At 34.9% G+C, this 25,802-nt stretch overlaps 1 protein-coding gene across 1 annotated transcript in view; it reads left to right on the top strand.

Moving 5' to 3' along the window:
* The window catches only part of SOX5 (SRY-box transcription factor 5), a 437,995-nt gene that overhangs the window by 343,450 nt on the left and 68,743 nt on the right, over positions 1-25,802 (top strand). The window contains 2 exon segments of the mRNA XM_017890553.1: positions 17,950-18,014; positions 18,016-18,099. Coding sequence (XP_017746042.1) covers positions 17,950-18,014; positions 18,016-18,099 — 149 coding nt within the window.

The raw sequence follows: 25,802 nt of genomic DNA, 5'->3' as shown, positions 1-25,802 counted from the left end.
TGCTAATAAAAATATATCAGTGTTTATAATTATCAAATACATTTGTCTTATAATAATACATAAATGCTTTATGCTTCTGTCTCTACTGTTCATATGTAAGGAGTACTCTTTTATAACTAAAATACTTTTTAAAAGCATAAACTTCACAGGATCTAACTCAGTACCTTTCAAAAAATGTTTTTGCTGACTGAATAAAAGAATGAATGAATGCATATGCATGTGTGTGCCAGTCTCCTACACACACAGGCACAACTTTGTTGCATTTGACCTGTATAATGTTGTTTTTCTCATTACTACCCTTGAATCCAAAGTATGCATTGCCTCAGACTCTATTGGAATGATCTTTAAAGGACCTTTAAGTCTTCTGGAAAGGTATCGAGTTAAAGAAAAAGGTGGCAAAAGTTTTTTATTTTTTTTTAAATGGCTCAAATAATAGAATATAGATGAGTTTATCTGAATTTTGTTTCTGATTTTCTGATTCATTCTGTGGCATTAACAATACCATATCTCTGATTTTCTGTCAATAAGATAATAGAAATACTATTTACCAATTAATGATATAGCATAGTATTTAAGTAGGATTTTGTGAATCTTTTATTAAAGTTTATGGAAGTGTGATATACGGGATCAATGGTAAGTTGGCGCAGTGTTGATATATTTTAATGGGTAAATTTTCCCAATTATGTGAGATAAAATGCTACTGGAAAATATCTGTTTCTTGTACTAAAATATTTTCAGTTTAAATCAGATGGATTTTCTTCATTTAAAAAAAATCACCCTTTTATTTTCAAATTCGCCGAGCTCTGAAGTTGGAGTTCACACACTGAGATCTGAGGTTGGAGTTCACACACTGATATCAACCAAACGTTGAAGTGTAGGATCAGAAAAGGAATAAGGGATGATCCAAATAAAAAAGAGAAATATTAGATTTTTTTAAAAAAGCTAATTTGTCACTTCATTCATTGAATATGAACTGAATAGACTTCTAACCCTTAAAATACTTTTTTCTCTCTCTCTCTCTCTTTTTATTGCCTGGAATCCTAAGAGCTTTATCATTTGCAGTCATAAAATGAAAATATACACCAAACCCTCAAAGGGCAAGTATGAAATTAAATTATATTTGGGCAGCTGTAACCTTTTAAAACGATCAGATTCCAGTTAATGTATTTCTTCCTGTTCCAAGTGCTGCCATGGTGTTTGATGGTGGGAAGCAGTCCAAAGGGCATTGGGAGATAATAAATTCACTGTAAATTTCACCCCAAGGCATGTCTTGATACACCAAGGCCTCCATTTAGCAAGGCTGACCTAAAACTCTTGTCACATCCAAAGGTCATTTAGGTTGGGGTTGGTGTGTCCCATCTATCTTTCCTTGATGTAAAGAGTGACAGTTGAAACAGGATTGAGCTCATAAACAGTCATCTGAATATGAAAAAGAAGCTAGCTTTGGAGTAGGAAGGGAAAGTGAAGAGAGAACTACCTTTTACGGTGTGACTAGCAAATGCCGTGGTTTTTGCAAAGTTAATGAAGGGTGGGTTGATCTCATAGCTCTTGTTTCAGATCATTCTTTAATTTGGAAGGCATTACTGGATTTGGTTGATTTAGGGTCTGGTACTCTTTCCTCTTCTATTTGTATTTGTCTCCAAAGCTGGGAGTATGTTAAGTATTTTTTAAAGTATCTAATATTTCCAACTTTCTTTTACTTTAAAATCACAATAATCCTTCCCCCCTTTGCACCTGTTCTCTTTAGTTCATATACCAACACACGGGAATAAAATAGGAGGAAACTGTTTTAGAAAAATAAAGCCTAATGTGGTCCTGGAAAACAGTGATTTTTTTCTAATGCCCTCTTAATCATGCATTTTTTTATTGTGGTAAAATATGTATAACATAAAATTTACATTTTAACCACTTTTAAGTGTACAGTTCTCTGTAGCATTACATACAATGTTATATAGCCATCACCACTGTCTGTGTCCAGTACATTTTCATCATGCAAAATAGAACCTCTGTATTTATTAATTATTTCGTATTTCTTATTTCCTCTTCCCCATCCCCTGATAAGCTCTCTTCTACTTTCTGTCTCTATGAATTTGCATATCCTAAGTACCTTATATAAATGTAGTCATATGCTATTTGTCCTTTTGTGACTGATTTATGTCATTTAGCATATTTTCAAGGTTCATCCATGTTGTCGCATATATCCCTCAAATATACACTTTAAGAATGACTCTAGTTCTCTCAAAAACAACATTTACTTATAAATGTTAAGAATTGTGGATATATAACTTCTCAATTATAATAATCATAACTAATATGTAGTGTCAAATAGAGAAATATTAAACAACTATGTGACAAATAATGAAAGATCAAATTCTTGCAAGTCTTCTTGGGAAAAAATTTAAAAATCCTTTCATGAAAGCAGAGATAGTTATTTACTAATTATTTAGAGTAGTGCTTGGCATATCATAGATCCCCAGTAAATATTTATTAAATTAATGGATCAATTTAAGGCAGGAGAGCAGAAGTTAAGAGTTTTTTCTCTGTACTACTTCATTGGTACATGAGGAATAGGTCCTGTGCAATTGAAAATGAAGCCTATTGTGATCAAGAAAGTCAATGAAAGTAAAAATGAATTGTAAATACAAGACGCTATTGGAGTGTATTATTGTTATTTTAATTGATTTATTAGTTACATGTGCTGGGGTGGTGAAAAGGACTCATTTTGCTCTACCTTTTCTTTTCAAATGGTCTAGAAAATTGAGATTGGCCACCATGAATTTACTCAAAGCATACAGTTTTATATGATTAATTCTTGATATAAATTATACAAGAAAGAGCAAATATTTAAATAAAGATGAGGCTCAGAATGTTGAAAATTGTATATACAGGTTTATTCTATAATCGATTTTAAATCAAGTTTAAATCTGTAAAAATGTGATTAGGTAGATATTACTTCAATTAAAAGTAGGTTGTAGGTGAAGCAAACCCTCCCAATCTATTCTCCATATCATGTGTAGACTAATTTTGTAGAAGTATAAATCTAATTCTGTCATTCCTCTTATTAAATTATTATATATTTCCATCTACCTTTGTAGACATCTCTCCCACTGCGCTGCGTCTCACTGGTTTCTTTCTGATACTACGAACTTGTCATGTTTCCTCCCAGCACGTAGTTTTTCTGCCAGTCTTTTTCCTCCTGTATGTATGTAATTATATCAGCTCATCTTTCTGACCTCCGAGTATTCATAGTTGCAGGAAAGTCTTTCTTGCTTTGCCTGCCTGTAGTGTAGCTCTCGTTTGCATGCTCTTAGAGCACCATATACTTCTATTTTGTAGTATTTTGCACATTTGGGATTTTACTTTTCACTTGTGTAATTATTTCACTGATGGCTTTCTTATTCTACATAAGCTCTATGGAACTGAAGACCTAGAATGAAACTGGTACTTTATAATTTCTTTCAATGAATAAAAGCACAAATGATAAAAGATAATAGTATAACAGGTTTCTCCATATTTCATTGCCTTGTTTCCTACAATTATTTAAATGGTTAAAATAAGTATCAAATTGAGAAGAAAACCAAACTGAAGGGCTTTTTACTGCCAGTAGCCAAAAGGAAGTAAAAGGATGAAAGATGCCAGGAAAAATTTCCTGTTGGACACTTCACGTTTCTTTCTTGTTCTGTGTTCCCAGTACTATCACTTTTATCAGAAGAGCCCAGCCTCCATAAAAAGTGCTTTCTGAATTACCCTTCCCAAGTTTGTCTAACTCTTGGTTTTAGAGTACACAAACCCTACTATTATATTAAAAAGACTAGAAAAAATGTTCCTAAGACATAGGCTAAGAGTTAGAAGCTCTGTAAAAAGTCAAAAAGATTTGGATTCCGACTTTAGCTTGGTCTCTTACCTATGCCACTTTGGACAGATGACTTTTACTCTCTCTTGGCCTCAATGTCCTGCTCCATAAATTAAAAATAATACCTATTTCCTAAGATTGTTGAGAAGGTTCTAAGAGAGATTACATGGACATGTATCACAGTAAGCATTCTATAACTTCAGCTGTTATGATTATTATTGCTGCTGTTATTATTCTCTGTCCAAATTTTCCCTGAAATGTAGTTTTATTTAGCATAATTTGTATACTCAAAGAGCCCAAACTAATATTTATATGTGATACTTTCTTAATCTTAAAGGTTTATGAGGGAAGGAGGAAGAAAAAAGTAAGAGGGGAATCCATAGGAAGAAGTCCTTTTTTAAAACCTCTCATATGTGTTGTTTGTTAGTAATAACAGCAAAACAAAACAGCAAGCAAAACAACAAGAAGAGCAAACTTAAGTGACTTTGTGGTTTCTTCAGGGAAAGTTGAGTTCTGTTACTACTGACTCAAGGAGGCTTTCGCTCTTGAAGCCTTTAACCCTTGGCCCTGGAAACTTCTATTTTTGACTCAGAGTTCAGGGGAAATTCCTTTTTTCACTGGCCAGCAGGTGGGGGATTCCACCTGCATCCCACTGCAGAAGAGATGAATTTAATCACGTAACATTTTATTTGGAAGGCATTTTCCCATAGTAGCATTACATCACAGAAGAATTTCAGGGTTACTGGGACTTCTGATACTGCCAGTTGTTTAACCTGTGGCAAGTTACTGAACCACTGTTGAATTCATTTTTCATTTTTCTCACTAAACTCACAAAGTTGCTGTGGTGATCCCTGAAATAGTATGCAAGCTTCTAGCAAAATGATTAACATCTCATAGTCATAGAGAAAATCTTGGTTGTTGTACTTCCTCCCTCTATACATTTCAAGTATTTGCAAGCCTCCAGCAAGGATGTACTGTGGAGGTACGTTTTTATGACATGCAAAATAATATATAGTCTGATTTAATATGAAATGACTTAGATTGTCTTTATATTGAGGTAGAATGCTATTTAAAAATGACTTGATTACTACCCTCCAATCTATTAGGATACATTGAACAGTGATTTCACAAATATGAACTTAGCCAAAGACAAGTGTTTGCTTTAGAACTCTTTCTGATAATACTATAATTCTGATAATACCCAAATTAAATAATGAAAATTGGTAACAACAGAAATTTTTTCTCCTGATGAACATGCATTTCTCTTCTTACTGTTGCTTTGAAGGGAATTTCAGCCATATTTTTCTCTAAATTAAACTGATTAAAGATATAAGTATAATCACTGATACATAAAGAAATTCGAAGAGTCTTCCAGCCAGTGTCCTTCTTACCTTGCCAAATGGAGATGTATTTACTGGTTGGTGACCTCAGGAATAGATGCAGAGTGTTCATCCTCCCACAGTAATGAACAGCAAGTCTGGAGCGGCATAAAAAGGGTCAATCGAATAGGTCATACATCATATGGGGAGGCAGATGTTGGAACATATTGTAATGGATTACTGTGCAGTACATGAAGATGGCTTATGGAGTAGAAATACAGGGAGGGAGTGAGCGAAAGAGAAACTATCAGTTAGGGTGTTCTTACATGACTCTCGCAAAATATATCTGGTTCTTTAAGGAACTGCTTCAATTATAAAAGTCAAAATGTTTTTTTCTAGCTGTTTAAGATTTACCGGTGTGTAATGAAGAAAGCCTTTTAAAACCCAGTGCATTTGAAGTGTTTCTTATTTATAGGCTTTAGTATCTGCAATGTGACAGAAACAGCATGAGAGCATCACACCTGTGAAAAAGGTCTTAAGATTTAAGTAAGTTCAAATGTATCTTTAATTTTTAGCAGGATGCTATCTTCACACCCTCCTAACACTCCACCCCTCATTGATAGCTTCGTATTTCATCCAAGTATCACACTGAGTAAGACTGAATTTGGAATAGAAAAATCAAGATTGTCTATGTATTATTAATATTTGGTGATAGCAGCTTTAAATAAATTACATTATATCTTCTGTACATGTATTCACTATAGCTTTTTTAACAGTAAAACTCAAACTATAGCCAGATGTAATTATTTACTTTTGTGTCCAAGTATTTCCAGGTTATATCAGACAAGAGTGATATTTTCAAGGAGGTGTGGGTCATAATAATAATGTGTGCCTTGGAGCCCATACCACCAAGCCCCCTATTTCACCAAGCATGCTTCCCAGTGGTTCACCTATTTTCTCTGATGGCAGAACATTTCATTTCTGAAGTTGGTAACGTATTTCCCTTGATGGCTTATCCTCCTGCCTGACATCTTTTTGTTTGTTTGTTTTGTTTTTGCCTTTTTTTTTTTTTTTTTTTTTGAGACAGAGACTTGTTATATTGCCTAGGCCTGGAGTTCAGTGCCACAATCACAGCTCACTGCAGCCTTGAACTGCTGGGCTCAAGCAATCCCCCTGTCTCAGCATCCTAAGTAACTAGGACTGCACATGCCATTATGCCCAGCTAATTTTATTTTATTTTTAAGTTATTGTTGAGATGGGGTTTCGCTATATTGCCCAGGCTCGTCTCAAACTCCTGCGCTCAAGTGATCCTCCCACCTTGGCCTTTCAGAGTGCTAGGATTATGGGCTTGAGCCTCAGCACCTAATCACTAACCTCTGGTGATACCGACTAACTCTTCAGCCTTTTGAGGCCTTTGTCCACCCAAGTCATTTTCTTGTTTGACCTGCTAATTCAAACCCTTATACACCCAACAGCTGCAACTTCTTTGTTTTTTAAATTATGCTGTATTGACATAACAGCTATTAGCTCCCCTTCATATGGACAAATCTGTAGCAAGTCTGAGTTTGTTCATTCTTTCATTGTAATACATTTTTTTCTTGACGTCAAGTTTCATTAGAATTTGTGTACAAACACAAAAGATTTTAAATCTCCCAGATCATGTGTATGTGAAGTTGCTCCTCCCAGTGCCTCTAGGCCTTAGTATACACTTCCTTACTCCCTTCAGGATGAATTCTTCCCCAGCTGGGACTCTAAACCGGAAAATAAGTGACAACCCTTCCCACCCTCCTCTAGGCACCTTTCCCCAGTCACTTTTCCCCCATGGGCTGTGATAGAACTGGGGAGGCAACGGGAGAAATGTTTCACAATCGCAGCCTCCACCCACTTCTGTGGGTTAACCACTTAGGAGGTTAGCCGAGAACTCTTGCCATCTATTCCCTACCCCTGTCCCTTTCCACTCAGGTTTGACCAAGAGTCTCAGTCCTGAGAGCTGGCTGTCAGCCCTGTCTACTCTTCATTTTTTCCAGGAGTCACCTTAGTGGTTAATGAAAGTCGTCATGTTCAGAGTCCTACCTTGGCATGCCCAGTATTCCTTGATGGTTACAAAGAACACATATCCCTTTAGAACCCTCGTTGTACTTCTCCTCTGTTAGGATTTTTGAAAATTAAAGAATAAAAAATTACTTTTTGTGTAAGTATATAAAAAATTCATTTGAGAGGAAACTATTTGTATTACCTTTTCCCACTATTATGTTATTATTATGAATATTTTGATAATAGCTATATAGTACTATTAACCCGAACTCTTGCACAGTCTCTCTGATAGGTTTTGAATTTGACCCTTTAAAGTCAAATTCAAATATATAAAGAAGTTTTACAACTCAATAATAAGACAGCTCAATTTGTAAAATACATTACAGGATATAAATACAATCCCATTATTGAGTATATACCTAAAGAAATATAAATTGGATAAATGTGGTGCATATACACCATGGAATACTATATAGCCATAAAAAAGAATAAGATCATATCTTTTGAAGGAACGTAAATGAAGCTGGAGGCCATTATCATTAGCAAACTAGCACAGGAACAGAAAAACAAATACTGCATGTTCTCACCTATAAGTGAGAGCTAAATGATAAGAAGAACTTATGGACACACAGAGGGGAACAACAGTCACTGGGGCCTATTTGAAGGTAGAGAGTGGGAAGAGGGAGAAGAGCAGAAAAAATAACAATTGGGTACTAGACTTAATATCTGGGTGACAAAATAATCTGTACAACAATCCTCCCAAGTTTACCTATATATCAAGCCCGCACATGTACCCCTGGACCTAAAATAAAAAAAAATTTAAATAAAATTCATATATATAAGTAATTCTTACAATTCAATAAGACAGCTTAATTTTTTTTTAAAAAAAGCAAAAGATCTGAATGCATATTTTACCGAAAAAGACAGGAATGGCTAATCAGTACATGAAAAGATGCTCAACATCATTAGACAAATGCAAAATTAAAACTACAATGAGATACCACTTTATACCTCCTAAAATCATTATAATTAAAAAGACAATACCAAGTACTGATGAAAATATAAGGCCAGGTGTGGTGGCTCATGCCTGTAATCCCAGCACTTTAGGAGGCCAAGGCAGGTGGATCACGAGGTCAGGAGTTCAAAACCAGCCTGACCAACGTGGGGAAACCCCGTCTCTACTAAAAATACAAAAAGATTAGCTGGGCGTGGTGGTGGGCGCCTGTAATCCCAGCTACTCAGGAGGCTGAGACAGGAGAGTTGCTTTAACCCGGGAGGCAGAGGTTGCAGTGAACGGAGATCATGCCACAAGTACTCCAGCCTGGGTGACAGAGTGACACTCTGTTTCCAAAAAAAAAGAAAGAAAGAAAATATAGAGAAACTGGAATTCTCATACATTGCTATGGAAATGAAAGATGGTTCAGCCACTTCAGAAAAGTTTGACAATTTCCTTAGAAGGTAAACATGAAGATACCACATTACTCAACAAATCCAATCCTAGGACATGGATAAGCAGGAGTAATGAAAACACACAAAGACTTGCACAGGAATGTTCATAGCGGGATTATTCACTGGAAAACTGGAAAAAGTCATCCAAATATCCATCAACTAGATAAATGGATAAACAAATATTATACACCCATGCAAAGAAATACTTTTCAACAATACAATAACAGGCTACTGATACATGCTACACCTTGGAGAGAATTCAAAAATGTTACACTAAGTGAAAGAAACCAGATCACTTTTTCTATAGTCTCTTCCAGCATTGCCCCAGTAGTGGGGACTACAAAATAGCATTACCTCACATCTGGCCAAGGAGAAGTAGAAGGAATGTGTTATTTCATTTTAAAAAGGGAGAGGAAGGTCTTCTGTTGTGTACAGAAAAGCCTTAAATTTTAATAAACATACTTTGTTGGTTGATTTGAAGGTTAACCTTATGGCTTTGCATGTTTTATTCCTTTTGCCTGGAATATTCTTGCATTTTAACTTCATCCTGCACTTCCTTGAGGACATACGTAGCAGGACTGTAGCCATGTCAGATCCTGGCCCCCACTTCAGAAGCCTTTACAAGTCAGTTGAAGTCAAGACGATGAGCCTATTTAGAACAGAAACCACTTCTTGTCTCTTGAATGGAGCTAGGGGTGGGAAGAGGAGGGACACAGGTACACACCCAAACCTGCTGTCCTTGTGCCACCAGGTTTAACATGGAGCCGCAAGGAGAGCAAGAATTCTAGATTCAAAGCTGTCCTCCAGATTTCGAAACTGAAGGTCCGTAGTCATTAAATACTAACTTCCTATTCCTCCCTCTCCCGAGCCCCTGACAACCACCATTCTGCTTTCTGCCTCTATGAATTTAATTTCTCTAGGTAATTCATATAAGTGGAATCATACTATATTTGTTATTTGGTGAGTGACGTGTTTGCTTAGCATAGCATAATACCTTTAAGGTTTATCCATGTTGTACCATGTGCCAGAATTTCATGTCTTTCTAAGGCTGAATAATATTTCATTGTATGTATATAGCGTATTTTGTTTATCCATTTATCCATCAATAGACGTTTGAATTGTTTCTACCTTTGGGCTATTGTGAATAATTCTGCTATGAACATGGGTGTACAGATCTCTTTTTGAGATCCTGCTTTCAGTTCTTTTTTGTATATTACCAAAAGTAAAATTACCGGGTTATATAGTAATTCCGTCTTTAACTTTTTGAGGAACCACCATATTGCCATATTATTTTTCACAGTGGCAGGAGCATTGCACAGTCCCACCAGCAATATACAAGTTTCCAATTCCTCCACACCCTTGCCAGCATTTGTTATTTTCTGGTGCCTTTTTTTTTTTTTTTTTTTTTTTTGATAGTAGCCATCCTAATGGGTGTGAAGCAGTATCTCTTCTGCTTTTGATTGCATCCAGGTCATTTTGAAAATAGGTTTGTCAAGACGGGAGAATGAAACATGTTTAATTAGACAGTTCATTAACTAGACTTATGAATTTTTCATTTTTGTACATTCAACATGTGAGTTCCTGTCTCTGCTTTTGTCCTGGTATTCAGTGCATTTAAGGCCTATCCTGGTGTTCACGCATTACACTTGAAGAACATGCAAAAGAAATGCTGATAATGTTACGGAAAGTCCCTGTTTAAACTCAAGTTGCTATGATAATTTTCTGTGAAAAAACATTATGAAAAATAATGTGCAAAGCAAATTTATTCACACTGAAACATGCTGCTATGTTTTGAAAGATTTTCTCCAGTACATTAGTTTCTCTTTAAACTCCACATTTAAGTTACATTAAGAAGCTGAAATTAAGCTATAAAGATAACACTTATGGAGCCTTGAAATTGCTTTTTGAATTTTTCCTCACAAATGATATTCCCTGTTCCTCCTCTTGAAAACAGGAAAAGAAAGAAGAAATAAACAAATACTTTTCCATCAAATATATATAGTATATATCTTTTAGGTTTTATTTAAACTTTAACAGTTCATATTCAACTGTTTTTTAAAATCATAATAGATGATATATATTTTAAAATCTCTATTCCAAATGTTTAACACATTGCACATATGTTAATTGTTCTTGCCATATTTCAAACCCTGGATTGAAAAGAAATCTTCCATTTTTATATGTATGTTTGACCTGGGAGAAGCTATTAATCAGCAAGATTTTAGCTCTATAATGTTCTTTTAGAAGATGTAAGTCTATATATTTGCTTATGTGCAATTTTAGAAGTGACAGCTCTTTATTTTGAGTGAGGACTTTATCACTGAGCATGAAAAGGATTACAACTTTTCCTTATGCCTACTTAAACTCTTGGGGTAAACTAAACAATCTCATTGGTCACATTTTATTAAATACTTTAAAATCTCAATTACCTGACTTGGATTATATGACTGTATCAAATTATCACATGTACCCTCAAAATATGTACATTTAATGTATAGCAATAAAATATATTAAAAATATGTAAAATTTATTTATATTCATTTATAACATACCTCTTCTGTCTCTGTTTTATATACTGGTGTTTGATATGAGATTGCACTTGCAGAAAAGGATAATACTTACAAAAATAATTTTAAACAATTTCACAAAAAAACTGTGTTAAATGGTATGCATGCTCTTAGCACTCTCCATTCACATAATGACAGTGTAAAAAGTACACAGATTATCTTTAGGAATCAGTATGTTTTATCATACAGTATTTAAGAAAGACATATTTCAGTTGTAATCTTACTGTTCTTCTTTTTTTAATTTAAAATGCCTTTTGTGCCCAGCTCTCCTACGAAGTTGGTGATTTGGGGAGAAGAAATGTAAGGAGGGTGAAAGGGGGAGAGTAAGGGTAGAGAGAAGATGGTGGACATAACTTATTTTGCACTGTCTTCACAATAAAGTAGAAATATCTCCATCTCCTAATCCATGCCTGAAGTAAAGGAAAATAGTTGGATCAAACCATACACTGTCATATGCTGCTGGCTCTTAAGTAAGTGACTGTATATGGCATCATCTCTGTCTCCTGTGCCTTTATCCAGATTGACTGGGCACACAAAAGGGAGACCTGTAGAAAGATCCCAGTTAAAATAAAAATTAAAGATCCAGCAATCCCGCTTCTGGGCATGTATCCAAAGGAAATGAAAGCAGCATGTTGAAGAGGTATCTGTACTCCAATGTTGATTGCAGCATTATCTACGATAACCAAGACATGGAATCAACCTTATTGTCCATCAGTACATGAATGGATATAGAAAATGTGATATGTGTACACACACACACACACACACACACACAATGGAATACTTTTCGCACTTAAAAAAAAAAGAAAATCCTGTTATTTGTGAAAACATGGATAAACCTGAAGGATGTTCTGTTAAGTGAAATAAGCAAAGCACAGACAGACAAATACCATGTGATATCATTTACCTGTGTAATCTAAAACAGTCAAACTCATGAAAGTAGACAGTAGAATAGTGATTACCAGGGTAGAAGGTAAGGGGGACTGAGGAGATACCGGTCAAGCAATAATTTTTAAAAATAGAAAATTAAACTTTGAGCAAACTACAAAGATCCCAAAGAAAGAGCTTATACCTACCAGCAACCATAACTACTGCTAAATATCTTTTACTTTCTAAATAGCAAATATTTAAGATTCAGCAAGTAAATCATGTATATTTATTTATCAAAAAGAAGGCATTTGTCATCTGTCTTTTCCAAAATATTTCAGAATATCCATATGCTTCAACTCTTGGTTCTGTTGTCTTTTGAAAAGATACTTTTAACTTTTTTCAAATAATCTTCACCCATTTTTGGTATTTATTTTGCAAACAGAAATTCAGTTACTATTATGATTATGACTACAATGAGGGTATTAACAATCTATTTTGTTCTTATGCTGATAAGATTTAAATTCATTTTTTTCTCTCAAGCAAATGAAATGAGTGAATGAATGTGAATTTTATCTGTATTATTAATGAGCCTTCCTTTCTAATTCTTCGGATTGTACAAGCATTCCAAATTCCTTTCGGATTTTAAAAATTTGTTCCCTGTGTAGTCACTATCATTATGAAATACATTAAATATGTACAAAAGATCTATATTAATATTTTACATAGTCAATTTCTGTGTTTGTTCAATTTTACTGTTCCTCGTTTTTAAAATTTTCTGATAAAGCATTGATTAGCAGGGACATAATCTCTGCCTTCAAGGGGTTTACTGATCAGTAAATGATTTGGGGCAACAAATCTTGATAGATATTTTTGTCAGTGCCTAATGCACTGAATCCAAATACTCCAGATGGCAGTTAGACAGTGGACTAGTAGTCATTGAGAGAAGTTGTGTTTTTAGCAATTTCAGGAAAGTAAGCTATTACAGAAAAGTGGCAAGAATTTATCACCTCTAGGAATTAATGAAATAGACTAGCCTAGAATTTAAATAAACTGTTTGTAGAATTTCTCCACTCCTCACACTGAAAAGTACTTGTTTAAGGTATTTTTATGGGTATCTTCATATAAAAGCATGATTGATTTAACACTATTGATTGTAACCATAGCATAAAAGCTATGTCGTCCAAATACAATTATACTATTTTTTTTCCCCAAAAATAGCAACAGTTAATTAGTACAAGTTAAAATATCTGTTATCCTACCAGACCTTTTCTGGCCCCATAGTGGGCCATTAGAGATGAGCAGAAAGAATGCCTGTTAATGAACTGCCAGCCCACTGCCCAGTAGCGCTTTGGTGCACATAATAATAAATTACAAGAAAAACTGATTAGACTTGAGTAAGTTAGATACAATTCAAGCTTATGTTGTTGGTGGTGGAGAACATCACACTTTTCATAATTTTTTTTTTTTTTTTTTTTTTCGAGCGCTCTGTCAACCCAGGCTGGAGCGGCAGTGGCCAGATCTCAGCTCCCTGCAAACTCCGCCCTCCCGGGTTACGCCTTTCTCCTGCCTCAGCCTCTCCGAAGTAGCTGGGAGCTACAGGCGCCCGCCACCCCGCTCGCCGCCCGGCTAGTTTTTTGTATATTTTTTAGTAAGAGACGGGTTTCACCGTGTTGCCAGGATGGGTCTCTATCTTGACCCGCTGATCCGCGCCCGCCTGCGGCCCCCTCCCAAAAAGTGCTGGGATTACAGGCTTGAGCCACCGCGCCCGGCCGTTCATAATTTTTTAAAAGTGTTTTAATGAGCCACACTTTAGGGGAAGTTCATGACTGAATGAATCTAGTCATTCAGGGAAATCCTTTCTGTGTGAATTAATTCTTCCTTTGCCAAGAAGGAAAGAAAGAAATAAAAGAAAAAGATAGTATATGTGTTTTGTTTTTCTTAAAAGGATAATATGATGAATATACACAAATGAGAATAGATGATTGGTGAGAATACTTACATACTTATGAAGATTGTGTATAAATTGTATTACCATCCTGTTCCTCTGTTTCTCTTTTCTTTTCCCCAGTTAATTGGCAATTTTTATGTGCCCAGTGTTCTATGAACTTGAAATTATTTTTTCCATCTTCATTTCACAACTGTTACTGCAACTCAAGTTCTTATGGTCAGAATTATCACTGTTAAATGTTGATAACCTCATAGCTGATATTTCTGTATTATCGATATTCTAGCTAAATACATTATATCTCTTGCTCTCAAACAGTCGGTGGCTTTCTCTTACTACATTTTCAATGAAAACTCTTTTGCTTATGTTTCAAAAGCTTTCATAAGGTGAATGTAGCCTACAAAACTAATGTTATTTTCCTCTAACATGGCTATGTATGCACTGTCCTTTCTACCACTCACTGTTCCACACCAACGTCTATATTTCCTTTGCAGCAACTAGCTCATTCCTGCTCTCATGCCTTTCATTCCTAGAATATTATATTATCTCGTTTTTCTATGTCCACCTTAATCCATCTCTTCTATGAAAACATACCTGAATGCACTGATGCATTTCTTCTCTCTAACACCTTCAACAGTGACATGCAGTTACAGTACACTTATAGTCTCATTGTTTTCTGTTTATCGGTCTTGACTTAAGGCAGATACTATGTTTGTACAATTTCTGTCTCCTCTGCTATTTTTTTTTTTGGTGGGGGGGAGGGGTGAGGTCTCACTATGTTGCCCAGGCTGGTCTCAAACTCCTGGGCTCAAGAAGTCCTTCTGTCTCTGCCTCACAAAGTGCTGAGATTACAGGTGTGAGCCACCAAACCTGGCTCAGCTCAGCCTTTTATGTTTAGTGTTATCTGTTTGTTTCTGATGTTTTAGACAACTTCACTCTCATAAAAATACATTCATCATAATATACATTATGTTTAACTTTGGGTTTTATCTGTCATTATGTAAAGAAAGATGTTAACCAGATTTTCTCTTTAAGACATACATAGAAACATAAGTGGATTATATAGTTCTCCAGATGCTTTTTACTTTGGGTGACCTTCTAGTAGTCACTAGATTTCATGCCCCTTTCCCCTCTACAAGGTCAACCAAGGGTTCTGTGACTGTTGACTTCACTCAGGGTAAACACCTGTTATTAGGCTGGATTTTGCTTCAAGAACATTTAATAAAAGAAGGAAACTGTTCATCATTTCTTGGCTTCTTTGTTGTAAAATCAATGCTACACATATTTTAGTGGATAGAAAAAGGAGCATTTTTTTTAAAACTTTGAATTAAAATAAGTCACAGCAGCATTTAAAAAAGTTATCCACTCTTACATATATAGCCAGATAGAAGAATTATTGTCAGCTTCTTTAATTTTACTGAAATTTCCTATTAATTTGTGAATGGCTAAGGTAGAACGCAAGAGTATTAAAATTCCTGATCTTATCTGTGCAGACTCAAAGTATGTTAAATTCTCTAGGACGGGGTTCATTTTTGCTTTTGTATTATAATGTAACTTTTAAGAAAATATATCTGTGACACAAAATGTGTTGAAATAGATATTTTCTGGCCTTATTTCAATACCTTGACAAACCAGGAAAATTTGATATGCTTGGTGGAAAATGCAATGATGTGGGAATAGTAGAAACCTGATCACAGTTGGGTAAGAGTAATTCTAAAATTTGTCCTCTTGCACAGAAGCCAAATATGAGAAAGGGATTATGGGCAATTTGGGGTAGAGAAGAGCACCCTAATGTTAGCCACCCTCGAACTGAATAGCAGGCTTATCTCTCATCATAAATTACATTAAGTCTCTGTATTCTGTAGAAATACCAGCAAGGCAAATGATATCATACTGTTATTATAGAAATATTAGCCTATTTAACTGGGTCTATCTCTTTTACAAATGTTTCTTCCCTTTCAACTCAAAAGCATTTCTTTTAGGACAGTTTTACTCAGATACACCTTAATTCCATGTTTAAAAGGGTAAAAGTACATTTATTTCAATGAGGAAAGAATATGAATAACTTTTATTTCCAAATATATGTCATCTCCATCCTTTAAATCCTTTAACTCAATAAACTATTTTAGAGTTTTAATCTTGTATTTTAATATTAGTTCTTATATTTCTTTGGAAATTATGACTGTCTCTGGTGCCTAATATTTAAATATTGAATCACATTTAATGACTACTTGGTTAAGCTGTTCAAATATCTAAATAACACAAATAACCAATAATTTTGTCAATAATATGAAGAATCAAAATTAAATTTTGAATAACTGTTTTGTTCACATTTTCTTTACCTACAATTAAATTGCAGGGTATAATGCCATCGATTTTAACACAGGTGGGAGAAATGGATCAATTCTGGTAGTTTTCTTTAAATAGTAAACTCTGAAGTCTTCACTTTTGAAGTGAATTATCCTTTTAATGTTTATGAAGACAATCATTTTTATTCTTTCCAGTTGGCTGGGTTAAGAAAAGATGTAATTATTACAACACATAAAACCCTTATGAGACAATTATTAATATAAAATATTTTCTGGTTTTCAGTTTTCTCTGGAATATATTTTACATTACTTTGCATAAAATAAGCCATAATTTTATCGATAATGTTAATGTATTTTTATTTAGGTTATAGTGTCTGGAGAATTATGTATGTGTATTTTCACATAAATGTGTGCTGTCTCCAGTTTTCATTATTTTATTTAGAGAGAGACACTGCTAATCAGGATCTGTGGCTTATTGTGAGCAATTTTGTCTTTTGGAATTTCTCTTTCAGAAAAAAAAATAAGATAATCCAGATAACTATTTCACAGTACTTCTCCTTGAGAGCTTTTTTTCTTGCTTCATTGTAGAAATTTTAGCTTGCATTGTAAATGCTACCCATGGAATCTCAAGACGAATGAGAAATAAGAAACTGGGATATGTGTGTGTGTATAAAATTTATTTAATATTAACTATTTAGTAATTTAAATGATATATTTATTTAATAACTGTTTTCTTATGTAGTTATTTAAAATTTTAACAAAGTGCAAAAAGAAGATGAAAAGAGTAATAATCTAAATATTTGATGTAGTATTTGAATTTAAAGCAACTTCCTTGTTTTAGGATAATGTATCATATGGCTATCATTATCAAAGTAAAATTTTTCTTTTATTAATTACTTGGACAATTTCTATTAAGAATAGGTAATGGCTTAGTGGAAGAATATGTGTTTTAGGCAGTATTCTTTAAAACCTTAATCCTCAAGATAATTTGAGATTTGTCTGGGTTTATATATCATGAAGTAAAGTAAACTTCTGGCAAGCATCAGTTAATTTTTATCAACATAGATAGACTGACCAGATAATATTCTTTAAGTGCTTTTTTTCCATTGCCTTTCAGTGACTTTTCTTTACTTCTACCCACCTAACCCTCAGAAAAATTGTTTCAGGTGCCCATTTCAAGAAATCAAAGAGTCATACAGGGCTTGAACCAATATGGATAGTAGAAAATTACTGTGTATATGAAGCATCCTTTTGTAACACACTGTATAAATTCAAAGTAGAATATAAAGAGCTCTTAACTGGATAATATGTTATACTTGCCTTCCATAGACATTGGAATAACGTAAATATGGATGGCTCTTATTTGCTTTGAGTCCCTGGACATACTGAAGGTGAGATCACTTATATGTGGTATCTGCCATTTCTCCCCTAAAAAGTAATGAAATCTGAGGTGACGGCTTCTTTATTTGAATATTCCAGTACACTAAACAAAATCCCCATAGGAAAAATACCACATCTGAAATATATGTACTCTCTGAAAGGTACGTTTATTTTATGATTCATAGTATTCTTTCTCCCCCCCCCCCCTTTTCTTCTGTAGCAGTATATGCTGCCCAGCTAGCTGCGATGCAGGGGCTATCTCCAGGAGGGAAGCTGCCAAGGGTCATACCCCAAAGGTACCTTGGTGTGCTGTATCCCTACCAGCATTCACACAGACAAGAGCACAAACAGCCCACCCACCCAAAAGGCAAAGGTACCCTTTTGAAGAAGCACTGTCTGCCACTTAGTTTATTTTTCATTCAATGTACTTTATTAAATGTCTATATATGCAGGCAAGCTAGGGCTAACCTCTGGGTGTACAAGGGAGGTAAGAATCAAGTAGGGCAACAGGTGTGCATGTAAACTTATCTGCATACATGTAATCATTCATTTATCATGTGTTCAATATGCATTGTACTGCTAACTATAGCAGAAAATGTGAGTGATAAAAAAGATAATCAAATGGGTGTGTCTTGTACCCAAGGGAGCTTACAGGTCTTGATATGTAGATATTTATAAAAATAGCCAGATAGCCATACTCTATGATACAAAATAAATTTTATAAAAGTTATAGATAAAGTACATGGAAGTTATATTGGGAGGGGAGAGATGATCTTTCAGTGAGAGATCCCAGCAGGAGTTTACCAGGAAGGGACAACTGAAAATAGACCTTCCAAATGCGAGTAGAATTAGGACCTACAGAAGGTGTTTTAAAAATATCAGTGACTGGCCGGGCGCGGTGGCTCAAGCCTGTAATCCAGCACTTTGGGGCGAGGCGGGCGGATCACAAGGTCAGGAGATCGAGACCATCCTGGCCTAACACGGTGAAACCCCGTCTCTACTAAAAAATACAAAAAACTAGCCGGCGACGTGCGCGCGCTGTAGTCCCAGCTACTCCGGGAAGCTGAGGCAGGAGAATGGTGTAAACCCGGGAGGCGGACGGCTTGCAGTGACTGAGATCTGGGCCAGTGCACTCCAGCTTGGGTGACAGAGGGAGACTCCGTCTCAAAAAAAGAAAATATATATATATATATATATGTGTATGATATATATATATATATCAGTGATGTATTGATGTGGTGCAAGTGTAGATATACTTTTAGATAAATCAACCCACCCAATGAGATTATGATGTAAGGATGAAGATAATAGTAGTGTTAGAAGTAAGGCCAATTTAGAAGTAGTTTTTGGTTTTTTAAGCTAAGAAACATTAGAACACATGAAAAAGGATCAGAGAAAAGTCAAATAATGTATGTTTCTTGTCCTAAAAGGAGAGGAAAATTGATTTTAAAATTTGTTATTGTATTAAGATCTTGCTTAAATTGATATTGTATAAATATATTAAGCTTTCCATGCAAGAAATAAGAAGAGTGATCATAAAGCAATATTCCTTGAGATTACTCAGGAAACAACCACAGAAAATTTGATTCTATTAAAACCATGTTTGAATAGATAAGCTGACAGTATATATTATATATATATATCTATATATATATATATACACACACACACAATATTATATATATATATATTTTTTTTTTTGTTGCTGAATTATGTAGAAAATTGCTTCTGTTCTCCATCCCATGAATACCATGTTGACATGTCTAAAGCAAACTAGGGTAAGAATAGTCACAATCGTTGAAATACACAGAGAAAAAGATTAGAAAATATTAAAAGAAAAAAATCCAAGAATCCTAAAAAAATATTTCTCTAGTACCCTGGTGGCTCTGTCAGGATGTCGTTCAGAGTTATTGTATACTCCAGAGAGTAAATCAGTAAGGAGAAGGAATCAATCAATCATTTGGAAAAGGGCACTCTAGCCTCCATCTTCCTAGAATTCCCCAATCCTTTTCCATATTACTAAAAGACAAATATTTTGGGGAATATAACTTAACCTGGACAAGGACCTTAGACCATGTTTTTTCAACAATATGTAGAAATATTTAATGAAAATGATTGTACACACTGCATTGACAGTAGGAGTATACATATGCCACTTTTAAGATCTATTTCAGTTGTTTAATGGACCATGCATCTTCTGTGCTTAATGTATATCTAAGACCTGGTCTGCTTTTCTTTATAATCACAACAGCATGTAAGTTTTTAAAACTTGGTAATAATTTTAACATTTATTAAATACATTTAATTTTAAAGTAGTGATAATTTTAGTGTTTCTGTGGACCAGCAGTTTTCATGTATCACCTGTAAAGAAAAATGTACTTCAGATAAAAAAAATCGCTGTAGCAGCATAGTCATTGTTATACACAGATACATCTGTGAGTTATTATTCTCTGTTTTTTCCCTTGATTTATTGATGTGATTTCACATCATGTTTCATAATGAGGCTTTACATCAGGACATTTCACTTTATGATTTTAGGATATGTTGCTCACTTTTAAATGGCTGATGGATTTTTTTCTTACACCTACCATCACTTTTTATCATTGATACCTTCTCACCGGATGACTTATACAAATCATCATGAAGCTTTTGATGTCAGTCAGCCTCATCCATTTATGCATCTGCTGATTTGTCCGTTCACTCATTTATCCATTCAAATGTTTATTGAGCAGTTGCTACAATGATATTTTCTTAGGTAACCATGGAAAATGCTAAAGTAACTGAAGGTTTGCTTTGCTAAGATTAAGAAATTGCTTTATGAACTATATAGTTCTATACATTCGTAGAACCTTATAGACTTCGTGCAAAAGAGAATCATTCTTTCAGTAGTGTCAGAAATCTGCCACATCCTGTGGTTTTATATACCTCTGTTTATTTAATACAAGTGAAAAAGTTGATTGTGTTTCCGTAGCCATGATTATACATTATTTAAAAATATAGTTCTTCTTTGAAATTCAATTACTTTTGAAAGTAAGCCTTTATGAATTTTCTATCATATCAAGTTTAAGAAAACAGTGGGTGTTGTACTTCTTTCCATCCACAATTATTGTAAAATACACAAAGGTTTAAGAATAAAGTGCCTCTTTTCAAGTAACAATGGTTGAATAAAACTATGCCCTTTCTTTGCTCAGTGCCCTCTAGCATACTGTCCACAACTGCTCTTATTGTCAGAAAAGATTTCTTCAGTGTGTTTGTGTTTCAACTCAGCAGTAAAATGTAGTGGGTTAAAAATAGCCACACCAATAAGTAATACTGTTGTCATTTTAATGAAGAACATGGCCAAAAAAATACCACCTATAGTAAATAAAGAGGACCCATTACAATACATGAATTTACTTTCTTATAGCCTGGAATTGACATTTATACATAGCATAATAAACATTTTGACTTCACAAAGCTATTTTATTCATGTGTAATAGCTATCATTTATTATCATATTTATGTTTTTAAGCAAATAATTATTAATGTCCTGGGGGTATTTTCTGTGTGTTTTATTGGCAAATTTTCATGTCTGTGTTACCATAAAATAGAGTTATTTTATTAAAGGATTTTGTGTTGTCTACATACCTACCTGGCATAAACCAAATTGATGGTTTAAGTTAAAAGTATATTTGCTCTTTGGAACAATGGAATCATAAGTCACATCCAGGTGACGATGTGAGGATAATGATCTTATTGATAGCTGTCAAAAATTCACCATGTTCTCTGAGTTGTATTGCCTGCCTTTCTTCCTGGGTATGCCTTTGCCTTTTACTCAGAACTCTAGAGAAGGACACAAACAAAACTTATTTGCAATTTGCAAAAAATGGAAGGGGGGAATCGAAAGGAGGGGGCTCCAAAAGACTGTAAAATTGTACAGCATGAGTCCTCTGATGCATGCTGTTTTCAATCTGCTGTATGCCAGTTGGAGGCTTGGGGAGTGTGTGTGTGAGAGAGAAAGGATAATGCTGAGAAATGATAGAGTGGCTGTGACCTCCAAGCTCAGCCTGGAAATCCAAGACATTGATTTCACTTAGCATTCCTGCTGAGAAATCTGGCGGAGTTCAGTTGTAATAAAAGAACAAGATTCTGTTCTAATGGTAATGGCGTATGACAGACATATCACTTTGTCTGTCCTCAGCACCAGAGAGAGGAGAATTGGAGAAAGGTCACCTGACCTGCCTGTGGTGTTGTACGAGTGCTGTACTGAGCTTTGAACTGCCGCCCAGGAGCATAATTATTTATAATATTAAATGATAAAGAAACCTTTAGAGGACTCACAGTGAACCTCTGAAAATGGCACACTGGAATTGTGTTCTGTAAATCTGAAAACATGAAAAGAAATCTGGTCTGTTCAAAATCTGCATTCAAGAACATGCATAGTGTTGCTTGTTGAGTTACAGGTCCTTGAACTTACTGTTTGTGAACTGTTTGCATTAATGCCTGACATATTGTCATGAGTTACTTTTTCTTTTCTCAATGCCTTGGTTTTATTAGTCCCAAGCCAAATATATACATACATATACATATATATAGTTATATGTATATACATACGTATATATATATATTTTTCCCCCCATGGTCTATCTTGCCAAAGACTGGATGATACAGAATTAAGAGCATTGACAGATTTTTAAAATTTCTCGGCTGTTACAATAAAATATTTCTAAATATTTGTACATTTGTCTCTTTAGCAATTATTTAATTTGCTCCCTTTTGGATGTTACTCCAGGACTGTTGTTTTTCATTGACCCACAAAAGCGAATATGTTTAGCTCTATTCTAGCTCTTGTATGTCCTAACAGCTAAGTTTATGGCTAAATGTTGGTAAATAAGTCTGAGTGAAAGTATAAAACCTTGAAATTTTATGACAAGAGATCCTGTTCAATGAAAATTATAAAAATAATTATACCTTCTCACATTAAAGAAAATTATTTAATTGAGTTCTTGTTAAGCAGTATTGACATTTGAATTACGTATACAATAATGTTGTTTTGAATCTGCTTATAGCCTTAACAAATGTTTTAATTATTTGCTTGTGGTTTAACTTTCTGCCACAGAAGGAACTGCAATGTATTCAGCAACTTTCATTTTTGCACGACATATTTATTTAAATGAATTTCCACATACTTTCGTGTAGTCTTTTAAGAGACTAGATGACCTTTGCTTTGTTATAGTAATTGATCTTTTGGTACATTTGTTTTCTAAAAATAAATCATTTCTTGTAAATTTAATGGAATCAGTATCAGACTTAAGTTACTTTAGGAGGAAGAGTATTTAGACTCAGTTTCACACACAGCTCATAATAATTGTTAGTTATGAATAGGCTTATAGTTCTGTGTTATCAAGAAGTCTTCAAATGTTAAGACTTGGTGTGCTAAAATCCAGACTTCACATTGTAAGTGTTCTGCCATTGTAAAAGTAGCGACCTCTTGGGAAAATCCTAAGAGCAACTTGTAAATACTATAAAACCTCCCTTGGTATTTGATGGAAACTTACATATTGCCGGCAGCAGCCAAGAACAGTCAGTTTAAAAAGCCAAAGACAAGAGAGAATTCCTGGGTGCTTTTCTTTTAACCTTACCATGACCTTAGTCATACCCCAAGTCACAGTTGTGTTTCTATCAATGGCAAGAGCACACAGATTGTCCTAATCAATTTTTTTTGTTCTTTTCAAATACTTCTGACAGTGATGTTCCCATTTGCTCAGCAGTAGCACCTGGGAGTATGACAAGGAAAAGAAATGTTTCTCCAACAAGCCAGAAATGGCCCTAAAAAATGTGATGACCAGACACAACCAGATTCTTTGAGCTGCACAGTCCTTATAATATTGCTTCAAATTCAGAAGCAAGAACTGGAACTTTATTGTTATCTGATCCTCTTTCAAAGGCATAGTAAAGATTTTGCCCGATGTGGTACCACCTGTTTGTGTAGTAATATCAGCAGTGCCGATGACTCCTATTAGGGAACCTATTTTTTGCTGAAATGGTACCAATCACATGGTTTCAAGCTATCAAGTAAACATTATATCAATACACACTGATCTGCAGGGTAGAATTTTGTAGTTTAATACTATGAGTCACCATTTGTGGTACACATATACACAAGATTACTTAGCAATATGCTAGCAGTATGAGAAATCAGAGGATAATCAAGATTCGTCTTGATTGAGGATTAGTTCTCACAGGAGATTTGGGAAATGAACCCATTTTTGGTAATTGGAGACAGTGTTTTATAATGCCAAGTGGGGAAAAAGCAGAATACAAAGCACACATACAGCATAATCACAACCAAGTCTACCTACCACTAACACAAAGTATAAAACATTATTTTTAATATTGTGACAAAAAACATCTGTTGAAGATAAAGCACAAGAGTGGCCGGGTGCAGTGGCTCATGCCTGTAATCCCAGCACTCTGGGAGTCGGAGGCGAGTGGATCACAAGGTCAGGAGATCCAGACCATCCTGGCTAACACGGTGAAACCCCATCTCTACGAAAAAATACCAAAAAATGAGCTGGGCGAGGTGGCGGGCGCCTGTAGTCCCAGCTACTGGAGAGGCTGAGGCAGGAGAATGGCGTGAACCCGGGAGGCGGAGCTTGCAGTGAGCCACGATCGCGCCACTGCACTCCAGCCTGGGCGAGAGCGCGAGACTCCGTCTCAAAAAATAAAAATAAAAAAATAAAAATAAAAAAAAAAGATAAAGCACAAGACAACAAAGAGACTTCATGAGTTTGAAATGGACTAGGAAGCGCTAAGGCCTCCACAGGAATATTTCCATGATGAAAAGTTCAAAAAGCACTGGTCTATGTAACTATAACCTCATTTAATAATTTTCACATTTCATCTGACCATGTGAAATTTTGAGCGGTAGTTTCTAGGGGTGTTATTTCCAATATGTAAAAGTTTTAGAATACTACTATTTGACTTACTCTGAGAGCTCTTAAGGTCAAAATCTCAAATCACGACTTCCTGCACAGGGCTAAAACTGGTCTGTGAATGTAGTATTTCTAAGTAATTCACAGTGCTGAAACAGTGTTGATAAAAGAGGAGCCGCCATTTATCTCTATATATCAGCATCAAATCACTGATCCATCCTGAAACTGGTGGGCCTGGTACTTTTGTAGATTCCATTTCTCTCACAAGTTCAGGACAGAAAGGGGTATTAGCCTCAGCTAATTATAACCGCATTTAAATTGACCATTTTCTAGTCTTAACAGTGTCTGGCATATCACTTAAATGCCAGAATCTGCTTAATAAATTGTTCTGTACGCTTTGTTACATAGCTGTTGAAAACCCCTTTCTCTCCTTTATTTCAGTATCTGTGAAATAACTATTTTGTTAGCCTTTGAGATGTGATATGGATGTGTCATATACTCAAGAGGTGAATTTCATCTAAGAAGAATCACCCCATAAACTGCAAATGCAGCCCGTTATCATTATCATCACTTCCTGGGTGGGACTTATTTACAATGGATGTAACATAGTCGCCCTGTCATTTTAAATGAAATAGTTTTCTTTTTGTGATTCTGTGTTGCTACATGGAAATAAGTTAAATGAAATGTTATCAACAGAACCCCTGTGATGAGCCTCCTCCTCTCCTTTTCATCTTTATTCAGTTGATGGAAATCTCAAACGGCTAGGTACTTAAACAGAGGCTTTTCTGAGCTCTGTGGTATTAAATGTCCAGATCATTAGGCGATATATTCTTATGACGCGGAAAGTTGAGGGTTGGTCACATTTTTACCATAAAAATAATAAAAATTATAAAAGAGGCTAATTGTAATCTCAGCATTAAACGAAAAAAACAAATATGCAGAATGATTTAGGTAATGTCCTTTAAATTTTCCCAGCCTGGGCTGTGTATCCCAGTATACTGATTTTGTTTTGACAGAGCCATGTCTCATGCACACAGCATGATGAGCCATGTCAAAGCTTTTTAATAATGCAAACCATGGACAAAGAAGAGGATGTGGAGCATGTGCAGACTAAGGAAAGACTAAGGAATATCCACAGAATCACATTTTTTTTTTTTTTTTT

The sequence above is a fragment of the Rhinopithecus bieti genome, unplaced genomic scaffold, assembly GCF_001698545.2.
Source record: "Rhinopithecus bieti isolate Rb0 unplaced genomic scaffold, ASM169854v2 scaffold_17971, whole genome shotgun sequence".
NCBI lineage: Eukaryota > Metazoa > Chordata > Mammalia > Primates > Cercopithecidae > Rhinopithecus > Rhinopithecus bieti.
The sequence above is the reverse complement of the archived record's forward strand: the minus strand, read 5'-3'. Positions and strand labels throughout refer to the sequence as shown.